The sequence below is a fragment of the Drosophila bipectinata genome, chromosome 3R, assembly GCF_030179905.1.
Source record: "Drosophila bipectinata strain 14024-0381.07 chromosome 3R, DbipHiC1v2, whole genome shotgun sequence".
NCBI lineage: Eukaryota > Metazoa > Arthropoda > Insecta > Diptera > Drosophilidae > Drosophila > Drosophila bipectinata.
Window position 1 is genome coordinate 26317172 of NC_091739.1, and position 13846 is coordinate 26331017.

Sequence of the window (13846 nt, forward strand, 5' to 3'; positions counted from 1 at the left end):
AGCAGCACGAGAGGAGTGTCATCAGTTTTCGTCACTCGTCAGCCAAAAGTTCAAAAACAAAAAGGAAAATAACTTTATAAATAATGACTCTTAGGTGTTTTTTTAAAATAAGATATATACCATATGATATCCATTGAGATAAAAAATCCATTAAGTTCTCTGTAAAGCACGTCCAGTTTTTCTCGGTATAGGCCACATTTTGGCAGCCGACATTTGGCGCGCAGTTTGAAACCTGAGTTAGTGCCTTGCGTGTCCAGTTTGTCAAATTTGGATGCGATTACGAGACGGGGTCTGAGACGGCGACGACAGTTTGCAATTCGCCACGCGCCAACGCAAATGAAAAGCTTTATGAAGAAAAAAAGATACTTTTTTTTTCTCAAATATTTTGGCGGTGGCAATTATGGTCAAGTATCGACTGGTGATAGTTGAAACGTTTGTGTAATGTTAATGGAATTTCTTGGGGAGTGGGCGTCGATGCTTGTTCAGTCTCTGGTCACTGAGCGGCTCTAATAAGCTCAAATTGATTTATCGAATTAGGGAATTACTTCCATGGTGCGATGCTCTAACTTTGTTTTGGTCCAGAATAGACCAAGGTAGACCAAGACCTATACCAAGATTTTGCTTATCAACTTAAGCCAACTTCATAACATTGTAAAATATAACTATAGCTTATCTTATTGTTGTTTTCGCATCTGAAAATCCTTTAGATTATAAAAGACTTAGTCTTTTATCTTTTCGATGTACTTTGGAGACAGTTGGACTACCTGAAATGTTGAATAAATATTATAAAATGTTTCTAATTCCTTTAGAGATGGACAAAGTTCTTTTAGATCTCCTTCGGGTTAGATTCAAGAGTTCCCAGTGCTAGTTCCTGTATCTGTATCTGTTGGAATGATCAAAAACCCAACCCATTTTTCGACCGCTTCTAATCCGCCTTCAGAAATATCCGATTCTCATCGCGACGAGAGAGTTTAGTTTGGACGATCCATAAAATGAGCCGTTCGTAGCCCGGCCTCAGCGTCTAGACTTCATTAGCCGTGTAATGTTGCGGAATTTATGTGGCAGGCACATTAAAAAAACACCGATACTCACAAACACCAGTTCGAAAGCATATATACAGATATCAGGTCTAGGCGAAAACAGAAACTGGTACCGCGGGAGGGGAACAATTTTTTTCATAAATATTTTTTTTTTTTTGGTCTGTGGGGGAGGGGAAACTTTGGTAATAAAATACATGTTCCCAAAAAGCTTACGCACACACATACCTATTTGTGTGAGTATGTAGATGCCGTGGCATATTTTGAATAAAATTCATATTCATATCGAGAAGAGTGCACAAATATCAAGTGCAGTGCTGGCATTATCAGTAGAATGCAATTTCGGGAAATTTTCCATCACATCACGAGACAATGAACGGAATGTATCAAAGAGAGAGAACGTTCGAAAGAGGGTCCCTCTTCGGAGTGAGGTGGAGAGAGAGCTATGGAGAGGAGCAATCGTGAGATAACATTCCTTATCAGCTTATGCCGACCGCCGAAGCAACCCGCCGCCCGCCACCTTTGGCCCCTTGGCGGCCAATCCGCCTCGCAGCCGGACGAGAATTTCGAGTCCAAAGCAGCGCCATCCAAACGTAAAAAAAAGAAACAATTTAAATTCCAAATGTATAAAATAGGTAAACTATGGGTCTTTATTTATTGATATTGAGGGGGCACACATGAGGACGAAAAAATAGTCATACAATAGCATTAAAACTAATTAATAGTACTATAGTTTAAAAAAAATATTTGTTGCCTAACAAGTGTTGAGTTGAGATACAAATTCTTCGGAAAGCTCTGAAGAGATCCTCCTAAAATTTTGACCCAAACTGTAAATGTTTGTGTGTGAGAGCACAAAAAAAAAAATAAATCCAAAAAAAAAAGAAAAACGTGAAGTGAGCGGCAAAAGTTGGGGCTGGTTTTTTTTATTTCATTGCTTGGGTGTGGAGCACAAGTGGAACGCATTCTCAGAGCAAAGCTTGCTGTGGTGGTGGGGCCGCTTCGTGTACTCACACACACACACACCAGCTCAGAGACAGGCCGACCGCTTCGTGTACTCACACAGATACTCACACTCACGCACACCAGCTCAGTGGCTAGCAGACCGCCTTTTTGCGCCACTTTACGAACGCCCAGCGAATCAGTTGTCAGTTCGCATCCAACTAGAAAGCAGTAAGAAGTAGTAGTCCGTGTTTTTTCGCTTGCGGTCAAAAGCCACGAGGTCGTTCATCGTTTTCTTTCCAGCATTTTCACACACACCGTTCGCAGAAAAGAGGCAGAATCTTTCACAAGATCGTCAACACCCCATCGTCTACGCGCTCTTGCCTACCTGCCTTTCTTTCCACACTCTCTCTCACCTCTCTCTTAATCTCCTCGAAATACCGTGAAAAAAGTGAAAGAAGTTGCAAAATCAAAACATGTGAAAGAAGTAGTGTTCGAGGGAAATCTTAAAAAAAAAAAACTCAAAAAAAACTAAAGCGTAGAAAGAACGCGTTCGGGTGTAAAAATCAAATTTTTAAATAAGGGAAACGCAAAAAAAAGAAATTTAAACGGGAAAAAATAAATACGTAGCGATGCTTGGTTGATCTTCGCCTCAGTCACGTTGTTGGTTTTGTTGCTGCCCCCTCGGTTATTGTTTTTTTCCGTAGTTCATTTTCGTTTCGAATTGGAGTAAGCTTTTGGAACGTGTTTATATTAAAATTTGTTCCCCATTTGAACTTTAAACAACGTTTCGGTTTTCATTGAATTCTCATACGAATTCCAATTAAGTGTGTGCGTCCAATTGGCATGAATTGATGACGTGACGTGATCGCGTTTACTCTCTTCGTGCCCACACAGACACACACCATCAAACATAGGCCCCCACTTTTTCGCTCTCTCTTCGACCGCGTGTGTGTGCTTCTCTTATTTGTTGTGCTTTTTTATTGTGTTTGCTTTGGTGTTTATTATTATTGTTGTTATATTATATGAGTTCTAATTTGCCTGCTCTTTTATTAAAATTTGTCTATAGCTTAAGCAAAAACCGCCGCCCATAATAAAAAAAAAAATAAAGAGAAAAACAACAACAAAAATCTTGTAATCCCCAGCTGAAAGTGAGTGTGTGTGTGAGCAAAAAATTATGCCAGCCGAAATCTGAAATCTAAAAAATATATTTTTCACTAAAAATCAAAGAAAAACCCAGCCCGCACAAGTTTTGCTCAAAACAACAACACAAATTCGCTATAAAACAAACAAATCCATAAAAAGTGCAAAATAACAAGGAAAAAAAAGTAAAACAGTGCCAATTAACAACAACAACTTCAACCAGAACAGGCGATCTACAAAAATCAACCGGCAGAATAAACAATTATTATCGCAGTCAACACAAGGAGCGATTCCCCATTGGAAACTTTTGGCGGGTAAATAACTAAAAAAAATAGCATAAATTCAATCGACAAATGGCAATTTGTATTCGATAAATGCCATCTACTTTTAAAGCTTCTCTAGAAATTCTAAAATCAAATCAAACTCGATCAGTTTCAAGGTTATTATTGGCAAAGATTATTTTTAAAATTGTGCTTTTGAAATTTAAAAATTCGGAGTGATTGAAAATCTATGTAAGTTGGGTTCTTTATGAACTGACAGTTCTCCAGTTCTTATTTAATATTTTCTACCAATATTTTTGCAACTGCTTTATTGCCAAAGATTGAAGTTTTCGAAATAAACCTAGAGTTATAATGGAAACGATTATTTCCGAAGTGGTTTTTCCATAATTCAGAAACTTAGAATGGGAAATCCCAATAGGTTTGACACAGTCTCTTGACAATTTTGGGGAGCTTCCTCATTTTTCTGTCAATATTCAAAACGTTTTTAAACTAAAATAGACCTTTTCCAAATAATTTGGAAACCCCAATCAGAAGTATTTAAAAATTTAAGTTTCTATGAATAACACTAAAAGTTTAACCACTTCTCAATCAAAAAAAAATCAAATAACCTCTAAAAATTCTAATATAATGCTTAGTAATCTATACAAATATTTGTCACCATTATCATTATTTTAATGATGCCAAAATTTCACTTTCAATATCAAAATCGAGGGAATAATCAAAACATATAAAATGCGGTCACGTTCTGGGTGCTCGACCAAAACCAATAGATGATCTTTGGGTTCGTGTGCGCCTTGATTAGTAGACGAGTCCGTTTTGGCTTTGGTGTGTTACTTTATTCGAGAGTGGGCTGGGAGATCTTAATTAGAGCACTACTGATAATGGCTCTAAATATAGAATCCAGCGCCACACTGATAGCAGAAAAGCCCGAGCTCCAGCCCGAGAGTGTATGGCCGGCCGTTCATTTCTTTTCGGTTTCGGCTCCCAATACAATATTTTTGTTGTATATTTTGGATCCATGAAGGCCGATTTTGTGGCTAGTTTGTTAGCAGTTTATATAAAGATTTAAAATAATTTTCAAATTTACTTTTTTCGACACGAATATTGACATTGAAACGAGATTAGGTTTTATTTTAATAAATGGGTTGCTTCGCCCCTTGGTTGCTTTTTGCTTGTTTTTTGAGCTAGAGAGATAAGGGCTTTATCTAGCCGCAATGTGCCAAGGTACAGCAGCTGATGGCCAAAAGTGTGTACATATATGTGTGTGTGTGTGTGTTTTATCATATCTTAAGTGTTTGTTGGCCACATCGCTGGAACGTGCCAGTTGATAACAAGAAAAGTGTGCAAAAGTTTGTCCAAAACCCTGTAATTGGTCCGGAGAAATGGGTTGAAACACGGCCGAGGATTAAAGGCTTTCCTAATTATGATGGAAAGGTGTTTGATAAAGAGATTTTAGAATTATAAGCATGACTGGCTAAATTTTGGTTTGTTCGGGAAGATCTTTGAGATAAAAAAGTATAACTCAGATATTCTATATATGTATTTGATAGATTTCTCATTTTCAATGAATAAATCCTATGATCGCATCAAATATTCCATGCGTCAGTTGTCAATAGAAGATCATTGGGACTTCAACTGTTTGGATGAGAAGGGGGCCTGACATTTTCCTTCGATTTGCGAAACAAATCGATTCGATTCAAGCTGAATCGAATAGCCTGCTCTTTAATTATTGTAATAAATTCTATAAACATTGCACTGGGGCATTTTGGGGGCTCGGGGCTTTTGCCGAGCCCTGCCTCTGCGCTTCATTTGCATTTGCATTGCTGCATTCCTGGCTGACTCTGAACTATGCATTGCCCATTGCCTTATTCAGTATTTCCCCACTCTCTGTGTTTCATTTGTCTCTCTAATAGCGCGTGTTTCTCTCCCAAGCCCACGTGCCGGCACTTTCAGTGGGGCCTCTTTCACAACTGGGAGGAGCAGTGCTGGAAGGAGGCGGCAAGTGGCGGGGATCGTCAGATAACTGCACTTCCAATAAGCTTTTATTTGAATAAGCTTCCGCGATAATTGACTTAATAAATTATTAAATATTAACAGCGCAGTAGAAACCAGAATGCAAAATGCAAAAAATGAGTGGCGTTTCGCTCTGGCACTTGCCAAAGTGACGTTACCCGTGGATTTTCTAATGGAAACTAATGAGAAAATCATGCAAAGCAGACGGACTAGGCATTTTCCAGAGCTTAGTTTTAGAAAAAAAGATCAAAACTAGCTTGACCACTTGTCATATTAGTTGATTTTCTTAATCGTAATTTAAGATGAAAGCTGCGAGTGTGGTATTTTAATCGTTTAGACTCCAATTCTCTTACCAGAAATATATTTTTTACATCAATATAAATATTATCAAGTTATCCTTCGAGTTTATATAGTTCTTAGAGAAGACACCTAGAGTACCGGGTATCATACCTTTTAATGATTCTACTTAGGTTCTAATTTTTCTATTAAATATTACTATTTATTTCTATCCCACCTCTATTCTTAGATTCTTTATAAAAGACACCTAGAATTTTGAAAGATTTTACTTAGTTTCTATTTCCATACCAATATTACACAAAAATCAATCTTAAAAACAAAAAAAGCTTACTGAAAGTGTCACTGTTAACATTTGTTGACCAAGGTTTATGTTTGGCATTGTCAATGGGTTACAGAGAGGGAGGTGGGGCTACGATAAGCTGTCCGCCAGACTCGCGACCACAATACGATAGGAAGCGAGTGGCACAAGTCCACATGGCAACACTGGCTATATGCTTCCGACAATATACTGAGGGTAGTGCATAAAAATGATGTGCAGTGCTTCTGCCACAGCTCTTTATCTTTTTATTATCTCACAAATGTTTGATAAGAACGCAGTTGCTAAAAAAAAGCGACAGCAAGTGTCTGGAGAGAATTATGAAGAATTAAGAAAAGTTCAATGTTTGATTGACATTTTCTGAGAAAGGAAATTCCTCAAAGTGATGTCTGAAAAATAAAAGTAAATATTAATATTTATTCTTTATAACATACTCATAATTTCTAAGCAGTTATCATTAGAATTATCCCTTAATCACAAGATTTAATTAGCTGAGACGCATAGCTCTTAATCAGTAGGATAGCCCATGAAAAAGTTGATATTATTGGAATATAATTCACTTTCAAACCAAAGGTCGTTTGGTTTTATGGAGGGTGACAAAGCACTCATGCTCGTTTGCGGACAAGTGACTTCCAAGCGGCCTCGTCATCATCATCATCATCATGATTATGATAATCGTCATTATGGGTCGCGGGGTACTTAAGACTTTGGGCCTGGGCTCAAATCGAAACTGGGCTCGACGACATCGTCAATCCTCCATCGTCTCCTCCATCTCCCATCTCCATCTCCAGCTCGAACTCCATCTCATTAGGCAGGCAGACCGGACCAGATCGGTCGATACCAGTTGGTGGCTATATGTAGTATCTCCGCACCGGCGACCAGCTGTCAGTCTTGCTTTTTATTTTGCCTCTTTTGGGTTTCTTTTCTTTTTCTTTTGATTTTTTTAAACTTTTTTTTTGGCTCAGCATTGCGGTGACTTACTTTGCTTTATAATCCTGTTTGACGGGTTGTACCGGGGAGTAGATCTCTTTTTTTTTTTACTTCCACATTGCTGAACCCGGTCATGTGTGAGGGGCAGGTTCAGCAGCAGGGAACAGGGACCAAGGGGTAGATGTGCTGGAGCATAAGCCCATACACGTATACCTGAGAGTCAAGGGGCAGAACGGTCCACAGTTTCAAGCCTAAAAAATCACATGGTTTTCGCTGATTTTCAAGGGATACTTCAGGTCGAGCATCTGGCAGATACTTTTTCTGAGCAATCCTGAGAGCTTTTTAGTTTGTCGTATCTATTGCCTATAATTCTATGAGATGGCCTAATTTCATTGATATTTAATAGCACTCTGTATGCCCCTGAAGCTCCGACTTGGACTTCTGGCCTAATCGCTCTATCTGCGAGGCCAAGCCGATCCGGATTCCGGAACAGCTGCTCAATGTTAATAGTCCAAGCACTAGGATTATTTTAGGGCGGCACTAGCTGATAGCCCGTCGTCGACGACCACTCGAGATGCCCCCATCGCGAAGTGAGGAAAAAATAATACGTATACGCACTGTGAATTAAATGAAACATGTGAGCAGAAATCGGGGTGCTGTGGGCGAGAACTATTGAAAGGAATTACGTAACAAGTGTTGGTTTATTTTTGTTTTGTTCGCTCTTTTGTTCTTTTCTTAATTCCATTTCGTTTCTCTTTTTTATTTAATACTTTTTTTTTAGCCGTCTTTATTTAGTTTGTTTTGCTTTTTATTATTTTTTAAGATCTGTTTTTTTCCACATTTTTTGTTTTGTTTTTAGCACTCGCTTTCGTTAAGCCATACGCTCTATCTCACTTTCTTTATTATACAAAAATATAATACATATATCAGCAGCTATTTGAGGACTCCCACGTTTTTCTTTTTGTATATCTAGTTTTAGAATTTTTCTCAACTTGTTGCGTGTCCCATTTTCATTTTCGTCACGCCCCCCGAAAACTGGGGGACCACCTGAAGATTTTCTCTAATGGAAATTTTGCCTTCGATCTGTTCGTGACATTGAAATACTTGGGATATTGTGGGAATTATTTGCGTATTCGAACGCCCCAATATATTGTGTAATTTTCGGAAAAAAAGAAAAGATTTCAGACGAAATGTAGATGATTTTTCAATGCTAATTTCTGTATCCCACACAAAGTCTTTGGGGAGGTGATTTATATACTCTGCCTACTTGGAGGAACTGGGAGGCAAACAAACACGATGTTCTGAATCAGTCAATACATTTTTTGCAGTGATAACACATGGTGTGGGGTAGGCTATAGCTTTTTGCGTTGTTCCGACTTAATAGCGGAATTTTCTGATATTATTACTAGCCTCTCTCGGCATTAGCATAATCCAACAATTTGAAGTTGTGTTTAATTTCCCGGCGATCAAAGGCAAACACCTACGCAAATATGCGTCACCTAATTCTGCTTAAATGAAATAAACTTGTCGGCTAATCTGATGTAATAAAAAAAAATACATTTGTTTGCTCAGAACCAGTCTCTGCTGAATGGCCCACCGATCTGACATACTATATGGTTAATGACGCAGCATCGAATCATGCCATAGATTCAATAAATCCCACTCCCAACTTATATATTTCTTCTGTTATTGTTTACATTTTCTATGCTCACCTATTTTTCTGCGACTTTTTGTTTTGATTTTTTGTATTTCGCTATTTTCATATAATGACGCGTTTCAATATTATCAAATGTTATTGCCTTGAATGCATATTATTTAATATTTCAGAACCGGCTTTGCGACGCAATTTCTCTTGTTTGAACGTAAAAAAGTGGAATATATTCCAAGTGCCGTATTCAAATTGCACATTTTTATGACAATTTACTCAAAATAGTTGGCAGCCGGCAGTGAACGAGAGCTATAGGACTATTTTGAACTATTTTTAGGAATAATGCACTTTCGACTAGGTGGTTACTCAGTGATATTGAGATTGATAACCATATACATAGACAGTTTTAAAAATGGTTTTAGGATCAACTTGATTGAAATATACAGACCAATAAATAAAGAAATATATTTAACAAATTATTTTCAATAAAATCATTTAAAAATAAAGAAAGTCGTGTTCCAAAACGCAAAGAGAAAGCGCCTCTTAAACCGCTGTTGTATCAATGAACTTTTTTTGTATCTTTGCTGGCCTCTCCAAAACACCTTTCAGATACATTTGAAGCCTACAGAGAATATCCGAGTCGGTCACCTCTGGACTTTCCACTCTTACTATACGTTCCATATGTAGCTTCATTTGCAGGCCGGGTGGTGTATTTCTGGGTTTCTTTTTTGACAGCCTCATTAAATTTGCTTTGATTTTTGTTGTTGCTAGTGGCTTAGGTCAGGTTGAAATGTTTCGGTTAGTTGTTTTGCTGTCTGGGGTTTTTTTTTTTTTCATTTTGTAGTTATTTTGCCGGCAGGGGCACTTGAGTGCGACTCATTCCCATTCGCATTGCTATTATTTGCGGCCATAAACCTTTTGCTAGGATGATATTATGTAATGACAGACAGCGACGCGCGACCTTATCTAAATAATTTCGTTATTTAAATACCCGAACATACTCACACTCACATGCAAACCAGAAAAAAAAATAAAAGCACTCCAAAGTTTTACCCGCTGAACAAATTCTGAGAACGAATTTTGCCTGAACTATAATGAGGTGATGATCGGAATGCTCCTCTCAGGTAGGCAAATGTTTAGGTAGCGGACTGAATGAACTTCCGTGTTCTCAAGGTAATTCTTAGATGTCGTGGTCGTCGTCGATGTCGGTGTCTCTTTTTTTTCCCCGGTTTCCCACTATATCTCTTTTTTTGTGTTCTTTGCGAGAAATTCTCGGTGAAAAAGCAAAAAATATATCATTTAAAAAAAAAGCTCAATAAAAATGCCTCCACACACAGATACTCACATTTTTTTTATTCATTCGTGAGTGTGAGTGAGTGAATTTTAATTGAGTTACGGGCTACGCACACTTTTTCAGTTGTTTACAATTTTGAAGAGGGAAGAAAGAGTCGAGACTTCTCTTTGATTAAATTTGGTTTCTCTTTATGGTGGGTTGAAATATTTTAGAATATAACAGGCTATTTTAGATAATACTTTTAAATATTTACTTGTAAAATACAAAGTTTTTAAAAAGTTTTGCTGATTTAATTTTGGCTGAAATTGCATCTTGAAATTGCCATCAAAGTTCGTACAATGCTCGTCGAGCTTCAGTGACTTATCAAGTCGTTCCCCACATTCCAGACGGAGTCAATAGACCTTTTATATTCCAGATTAACTCACAGACCGCAGAGCACAGAATACAGAACGTCCCATTTGGTGGGATCTGTCAATTTTGTTCATTGTATTTATTTTAGAATTTTGATTGCCCAATCTCGTACTATCAACAATTATTAGGGAATTGATAACTCGCCTCGCCGCCGCGCTAATTGAAATCGTTTCCATTGCCTTTCATATATGAATATTCCACCAGCTGTGTGCTAAATTTAGTCGTAAAAGAATTTATAGATTTTATTAAAACTAATTGATTTCCATTCCATAAGGCACTTTGAAAAAATAAAATAGAATGTGGGGGGGAACAAGATCGTAACCTACATTATCTGCCCTGGTTTCCTACTCCGACTGATAACGCTCTCTTATTTTACTATTAAGAGTTCTCCGACACTTTGTTTTTTTTTCCACCTATCTATAGAATTAAAAACGTACGATTTTAAAATTTATATGAATTTACAACCAATAGATTTCGTATCAAGTTCTAAAGTACTGTTAATGGGAAATAACAAATAGCTGGCTCTATAAATCATCGGAATTATATTATTGATCAAGTCTAGAATAAATGAATAATTTTTCTAGAATTGGAGTTCCATAAAATCTATAACACGTGACCGGAAATTCTTTAATTTACAACTGTTATTGATTTTTTGTTGACTTTAAGATATGAATCACGCAATTCTTTCCCCTAATCGTGTTTGATTTAATCTTCATTGGCAAAATTAAATTGTCAATTAAAAGAACAATTTAAGATCATTTGGAAATTGTTTCTATTTTTTCAAAAACATGAAGACAATCAAAAATAATTGGCATTGAGATAAGATGACTTGACATAATTAGAAGTATAGAAAAATCCATTCAAGGTGTTTATATTTTCCTGTTTTTGGTTTAATGTTAGTTGTCTCTTAAAGATGCTTAAACTAATTTCTATAAATTTTTAAAAATACTTTTTCAGATTATATTATAATCCCGAAGCTTGAGAGTGTCCTTCGGTAATTTCTTGGCCTGGCGTGGATTACTGAAGACACTGCAAAGCTGCAACTGCACAACGACCTACTCTACCCCATGATGGACGGCTTCGCGCAGGACTGGCCCTCCCTGACCCACACAGACAACGGCCTGGCCATGGGCCAGCTGGGGGTGGGCGTGGGTGTGGGTGACCTGCCCATAGATGCCGGGTTCGAGCCCCAGACCAGAGCCCGATCGAACACATGGCCCTGCCCCAGACCAGACAACTTTGTGGAGCCCGTCGACGAACTGGATAGTACAAAAGCCAGCAATCAGCAGTTGACTGCAGGAGGTAAGTTTAATTAGTCCACCTTTCCTAACTAACTTAGTATTGACTAATGTCTTGTACCTTCGTAGACTCACAACAGGCTATACAGAATGCGAATGCAGCCAAGAAGAATTCATCGCGTCGCAATGCATGGGGAAACCTCTCCTATGCGGATCTCATAACGCATGCCATTGGATCGGCCACCGACAAGCGACTGACTCTGAGTCAGATCTACGAGTGGATGGTCCAGAATGTGCCATACTTCAAGGACAAGGGCGATTCTAACAGCAGTGCTGGCTGGAAGGTAGGTTCCTTGCTCCTAGGTTATAATTTCGAGTTAAAATATAAAAAGTGAATAAAATATAGACTCTTAAACCCACAACCATTAAGGTTGAGAAGCCCCAACATTGCAAAGTTTTTACTTTCGTTACTGACTTCTCTGGTTACTTCACTTAATACCCCCGTACACGCAACAGTATGGTGTGGTTTATAGTGTTTTGAGAGTTTTTTCAACTTGATATTTTTCCCACAATGCTCTTTGGCTTTGAAATAGCCATTTCATTCACATTTAGCCGAGCAAACGGTCAAGTTCATGGCCAAGTCAGTTCGCATGGAGTGAGAGTCGAGTGGAGCAGATAAAGTGGAGCTTGTGTTGTTTGGCTTTCATATTTTTTTGTGTTGTGTTTCGCTGTTTTTTGTGGTCGCTTTTTTTCCCCACTTTTATTATGCAATCGTCAGTCAGTCAGTCTTACAGCTTTTTTTTGTTTTCCCCACCATTTGCTGTTTAGCTTATTTAGTGCATGTGCGAAATGTTTGCCATCTTTTTGTCTTTCAGTCTTTGCCGGATTTCCATTTATTTTCTTGTATTTTTTTTATAATTTTTTTGCAATTAATGCGCTTTTATCTGCGGATCATTTTTCGTTTTGTTTACATCCAATCGTACGTAAATAAATAGACGCGTGCAGGCCCACATGCGTATATCACGAATCATTTTCATTCATATTCCAGATACTCGGATACCGGTTTCGCTTTGGCTCCTCGGAACCCCTGTAATTCCCTGCACTTAGCTCTAAACGAGCCGGAGATTTTCCCTTTTTGATTTCCACATGATATAAACTAACAACTTAATTATGATCAGCGTTAAGAGGCTTATCGAAGATCAAGTAATGGCTTGAGTTTTCATCCAAAAGGTTTTCGCAATTAATTATTTTTCTTGGCTTTTGTTTATTATTTTTACTCCTCCGATTTAGGGGCAGTTATTATTATTTTTTTTGGGGGGCTGATAACATTTGCTTACATAGACAGTATTCCTTTTGTATTTGTGAGTCTATACGGTGGGTTTATTGCAAGTTATCAATATTGGCAGGAGTTCATTGACATTTACTTGAAATGGGTTTTGTTTTTTTTTGTTCGCTTTGGTCCCAGGCACCATTCGTGGACTTGTGAATTTTAGAATTTGAGTGGACGTATAGCTGATTTTCCGGTAATTTCATTCCCTAGAACTCCTTCCGCTCAATGGTATCGGCTACGTATACGTGATCCGAGCTATAATCATTCGATCGACTCATATTTCTTGGTTAGTGCAGTGCGTCATTCACGTGATTGTTTTTCTTTATCATTTTTGCTGATATTTCATTGCAAAAGGCCGCTGTTCTTTAGCACCTCCCTGGTGCTGGACAATCCACAAAAAAATGATAAAGACTACAACAACAAATTGAAGAATGCGCTGCGCTGGCTACAAAGAAATCGAAGACGATGCCACTCCTGATACCCGAAACTTTTTCAATTTTGCGCAGACAGCGCGCTTCCAATGAATTTCACTTGATTTCTGTTTTTGTTTTGACTGCCATAGTTTTTTAGGGTTGTGAACTAATATTGGCGGTATTTATATTAATCTGTTGTTTATATTTGCGGTTGATGTTTGAATTCACGGAAGTAGTTGTAGGTTGGGTTTTTTGTGATTACGAATGGAAATAACAATCATCGTGATAAAGAATTTATTTCGCACGTCGTAGAAATGGCTATTTAAGCTTGGAGAGGCTTTCCACGAATGCAAAAAAATAAAAATAGAGTAAGACATTGAGTATTATTGCAATTAATAATTCTGAGATTGGGCATACAAATATGGAATTAACTATTTTTAGAAAGGAAGAGTTTCTTCTGCGCATTCCTTTATAAAGTTTTATGGCCTTTTGGCTAATTTATGCAACACGATGCCACATTCTACCTGACACTTGCTTCCTTTTTCCTCCTACTCGA

The 13846-nt window shown here is 37.8% G+C and overlaps 1 protein-coding gene across 3 annotated transcripts in view; it reads left to right on the forward strand.

Annotated features, from left to right (window-relative positions):
- Nucleotides 1-2113: 2113 nt before the first annotated feature.
- Nucleotides 2114-13846, forward strand: part of foxo (forkhead box, sub-group O) — a 30399-nt gene continuing 18666 nt past the window's right edge. For 2 of the 3 annotated variants that reach the window (XM_017236470.3, XM_017236472.3), the window contains exons 1-4: nucleotides 2166-2256; nucleotides 3046-3433; nucleotides 11267-11611; nucleotides 11677-11891. In XM_017236470.3, the coding sequence (XP_017091959.2) occupies nucleotides 11377-11611; nucleotides 11677-11891 (450 nt within the window). In that variant the 5' untranslated portion in view covers nucleotides 2166-2256; nucleotides 3046-3433; nucleotides 11267-11376. Of the gene's footprint in view, nucleotides 2257-3045; nucleotides 3434-11266; nucleotides 11612-11676; nucleotides 11892-13846 lie in introns of all 3 variants that reach the window. The other variant, XM_070280720.1, reaches the window with a different exon arrangement.